At 35.2% G+C, this 5,000-nt stretch overlaps 1 protein-coding gene across 2 annotated transcripts in view; it reads right to left on the minus strand.

Moving 5' to 3' along the window:
- pdcd4a (programmed cell death 4a) overlaps positions 1–5,000 on the minus strand; it is a 41,459-nt gene that overhangs the window by 11,466 nt on the left and 24,993 nt on the right. For both annotated transcript variants that reach the window (XM_061912222.1, XM_061912229.1), the window contains exon 6: positions 3,396–3,493. In XM_061912222.1, the coding sequence (XP_061768206.1) occupies positions 3,396–3,493 (98 nt within the window). The remainder of the gene's footprint in view (positions 1–3,395; positions 3,494–5,000) is intronic.

Genomic DNA, 5,000 nt, shown 5'->3' on the forward strand with positions numbered 1-5,000 from the left:
CACTCTGTGCTCTATATAAACCATTGTATGTGAATGCTTCCATTAAAATCTCCTGATGATTGAGGGAACCCCTCATGAAACAGATCTGTAGAGATGAAGTAGTCTTGTGATTTTTTTTCCCCACACCTACATATTGCGCTCTACCACGGTATCGAGCACTATTCTCTGGATAATCCAATCAAGACATATATATATATATATATATATATATATATATATATATATATATAAACAGGTATTTTAAAGCTGTTCTAATGATTTGAAGATTAAAATGTAGCTCTCATTAATGATCGAGTATATTACATAACACAGCGGCAACAGAATCAATATTTAATGAGCAAACTGCTGAAACAGCATTAAAGAGGAACTGCACTTTTAAAAATGTTGCCTATCGTTCACAATTCCTATGCAAGACAAGGACACGTTTTTTTTTTCTAGTGCATTCTAAAATGTAAATAAACATTAGCAAAAGTCAGCTAACACTGTATTCCGCCCATAAGGCCTTTAAAAAAAACGTCCATAAACCGGCAGCAAATACTCAATTTACATCTCGTAACCTAAATATAAACCAAGTATTGGCAACGTTGTTATTATAAGCACTAACACAGACAATTTACTTTAGCAGCGCATTGATCACAGAGTGTTAACTAGCTCATGCTGCTATATTGGCAGACTGAGCTGCTGATTTTATTAGTAGATTGCACAGTACAGTACAGTACATATTCCATACAATTGACAACTAAATGCTAACACCCAAATAAGTTTTTCAACTTGTTTAAGTCGGGGTCCACGTAATTTAATTCTGCATCGCCTCTGAGTTGGGTGAAAATTAATTGTAGATCATATCTAATGCTTCTCACCTGGTTAGTAAAAGGTTGTAGCCATAAACCGAGAAGTTGGTCAACTTTGACATTCAACTTCTACCCGCAGATGGCGAGAAAGACATGAAGAGGTTTTAACCCTGCGTGAGGGTTATGATTTATTCTTCATCTGAACAGGAAGATATAAACATCCCATCAGTCTGCATCCAAGTGAGAGCAGCTATTGTACAGTAAGTGATTGTTTTATTAAGTTCATGGTTTGTATTGCTTCTTCAGCACTTAGCAATACTGCAGCATCTGTTATGCGCACAGCTCAAACTTGTAGCTCATCCTCCTTATGTTCAGTCTCAAAAATTTAAGGTTATGGATCATCATTTGTCCTAAAGTAGTAGTTGTTTCTCACAAAGTACTGCCACGATTAGTAGGTTTGTTTAAGGGAAAAAGCAAACATTGTGATACGTCTGTGAAAATAATAACCCGTTGTATGCTTAAAATGGGCAAATTACATAAATATTACGTTAATATTAATGTGCTTGTTACTACTTTACATACCGTATTTTTCAGAGTATAAGTCGCACCTGCCGAAAATGCATAATAAAGAAGAAAAAAAAACATATAAGTCGCACTGGACTATACTGTAAGTCGCATTTTTGGGGAAATGTATTTGATAAAACCCAACACCAAGAATAGACATTTGAAAGGCAATTTAAAATACATAAAGAATAGTGAACAACAGGCTGAATAAGTGTACGTTATATGACGCATAAATAACCAACTGAGAAGGTGTCTGGTATGTTAACGTAACATATTATGGTAAGAGTCATTCAAATAACTATAACATATAAAACATGCTATACGTTTACCAAACAATCTGTCACTCCTAATCGCTAAATCCAATGAAATCTTATACGTCTAGTCTCTTACGTGAATGAGCTAAATAATATTTGATATTTTACGGTAATGTGTTAATAATTTCACACAAAAGTCGTTCCTGAGTATAAGTCGCACCCCTGGCCAAACTATAAAAAAAAACTGCGACTTATAGTCCGAGAAATACGTTATATACTTACAGCGTGTATACTAAACGCTGATGGAGGTTTTTGGATATTTTTTAGAGAGTCCCATGGACTCCATTGTTAGCCGACTTTTGCTAGCATTTATTTACAAGTTAGAATGCATTTTAAAAAAACAATGTTAAAATAATGTACCAATGATTGTCACACACACACTAAGTGTTGCGAATTTATTCTCTGCATTTGACCCATCACCCCTCGATCACCCCCTGGGAGGTGAGTTCTTGTCTTACATAAGGATTGTGAATGATAGACAAAATCCCCCAAAAATAAATTTCTTTTTTTATTATCGCCGATAGGTTTGGAGTGAAAAAAAAAACAAAAAACAGTACAAGATTTACATGCACACCAACAGCTCAGCTCATTTTAAAGCACATACAAAGGTAGATAAATTTACTGTTTGCTGACCACCCATAATTCATGTATAGCTAATGCTTCACATAAATTAAAAAAATGTAAACATTAGGAAGCTGCCTACAGCCACAGTTAGTAATACCGATGTTTTTGAGTTGCGTTAGTAATGCCCGGAAACTATAAGAAAGTTGATGGTTAAGCAGATTAGTGCTTTAATTTAAGTGTTTACGGTATTTCTGTTCACCTGAGAAAAAAAAAAAAAAAAAAAGTACACATTTAGTAGAGGTTTTTTGGGTTGAAAATACATCATTTTTAATTGATAAAAACAAAAAAAAATATCGAATTAGAATAGAATGGACTTTATTGTCATTATATTTGCATATAACGAGATTAAAAACTCCAATTTAAGGTGCAGTTGTGGGAACAAATATGGGGTGAAATAAATAACACAAGGAGGTAATAAAGGAAAAACTTACAATTGAAATAAACAGACTACTATCCAATAAAAATAATAATAAGCAATCCTATACAATATACAAAACACTATAGAAATACAAAATACTGTATAATATACAGAACAAGACAAGAGTACCGAAGTACTAGCCCACTTGACAGAGATTATAGCTGCATGAGGCTGTAAAGATAAATGGTATTAATGATAAACGGCGGGAAAACTCCAGACAGTTGGCATTACCGTTCTAAAATAAAATTATACAACCTTGATTGATAACTGCGCTTTGGTAAAATAACAGACCACGCTAAATGCTAACGTTAATTCAAGAGACATTAACAAAAAAACGACATACCCCAATCTAAACTTATACAAACATATTACTGTCTGAACAAGTAAGATATTCAACTGTGCACATTGAACCTACAATCTGAGCTCTCTTACAATAGATGATCATTCCATACTCCAAACAATACGGCACAGGTGTGCCTACAGCAGGAAGTGAACTTGAGGTGATGTCACATGAACCGACGTGCAAGGCTCATTTTGACTATATTTAAAAAGTCATTTTGAAACGTTTGCAAATTCAGAAGAAAGAAGATAGCCATGTTTAAATAATTTATCACATTGTTACATCCCTGAAGCCTGATTCTAAATGTGTATACAAATCATTCACAAGATTAATAAAATGTTCACCTGGCATGCTCACAGTCCACTGTGCCTTTGTAACAGTCCAGGAACGACATGGGAAGGACGTGATCCGCTACGGCTCGGGCTATAAACTGGCCCAACATCTGGTACATACAAGAAGGGGGAGGGGATTAAGGAAATACCTTTTTTATTATGCAGAAAATACAAGAAAATGCAGTCAAGAAGCTGGATTTCCTACTGCACAGATCTAGTCATAAATATTAGGCCACAATAGAGCTGGACAATTAATTGAAAAAAAAAAAAAAAAGATTAACTGGCCACGCAACGTGCATGCAAATTTCGGAGTTTGTGACTGTGAAACGGATTAAGAACAAATGAGTGAAAAAAAGGACATGTCTACTAGAAGTTTGGGATTTCCCTACTTGCTACTTTTTTTATTCTTCTTATCATTGTCACACATACACTAGGTGCCTAATCAATCCCTTAACTCATTAAAAAAAATAAAAAATAAGGCATCGTATTTCCGCTTTTACGACACCGCAAACAGAGTCAAATAATTGACAGATAAAACGAAATCCGCTGTTAAACTCAGAATATCAGGGAAATTGACATTAATGTAAGTGAAATGTTTTCATTGTGAGGAGAGGAGACATTTATATCAGAAAATAATTTGTCCGATACCACTCAGTCATCCCTAACACACTCAAACGCCCCGTCCTGAACTAAACAATGTGGAGTCGGCCACTTGAAAAAGCGACTAAACTACGAAGCAAACAAGAACAATCCATACTAGGGATGTCCCTATCCAGGTTTTTGCACTTCCGATCAGACACTGATAATGTTTTTGCACTTCCGATCCGATACCGATACTGGCCTATCCGAGCATGTATTAAAGATTAAAGTTATTTAGCCTACTTAGTTGTCAGATTTATGCTGAAAAGGATTTTAGTACTCTTGATAACTAGCCAGCTGAATTAGGTGAGTTTGAATAATACACAATAGTTGGTATTCAAGGATAAACACAAAATATCAAAAATTATACATGACAAACAGAAATGGGATCATTAAACAGTAAAAAAGTGAACAGTATAAAGTGCAAATAATGCTGTAAACATTAAAAAAAGCAAAACACACAAACAACCTGAGTGGGATAAAATGTCTATAACTCAGCATCAATACTTGCTCTTGAACAAGTGTAAACTTAAAAAATATATATATATCTACACACTCCCTTCAATTGTTTGCCCCAGTCAGGGGGGGCAAACAATTGAAGTCCAAGCATAATAGGGAGATTCTTTCTAACAAAGACGAGCACTTCAAGATGCTCAGGTGTCAGCCTGCTCCTGTGTTCATCTATGATGAGTGCTAAAAAGCTTCTCACTCTGAAGAGTCATTAAAATGTCTTACAACTTTACCACCACGCTTGACTTTAGTGTGGCATGTTTTGCACTCCACCTCTTCATCTTTTTAGTTTTGTAGGATAAAATAATCACACAGCTGACATTTTTACCGTAACTTTTAATACCTGAACGGTTAGAACGCAGACCTGTGGATGTTTTGAAGGTGTTCTAGAAAATGCGGAACGGCGTTTAGGGAGCAGCAGAAGAGTGGAACGTATTATTTAAATCGGTGTGTTGGAAAACACGGACC

The sequence above is a fragment of the Nerophis ophidion genome, linkage group LG01 (assembly GCF_033978795.1).
Source record: "Nerophis ophidion isolate RoL-2023_Sa linkage group LG01, RoL_Noph_v1.0, whole genome shotgun sequence".
Classification (NCBI taxonomy): domain Eukaryota; kingdom Metazoa; phylum Chordata; class Actinopteri; order Syngnathiformes; family Syngnathidae; genus Nerophis; species Nerophis ophidion.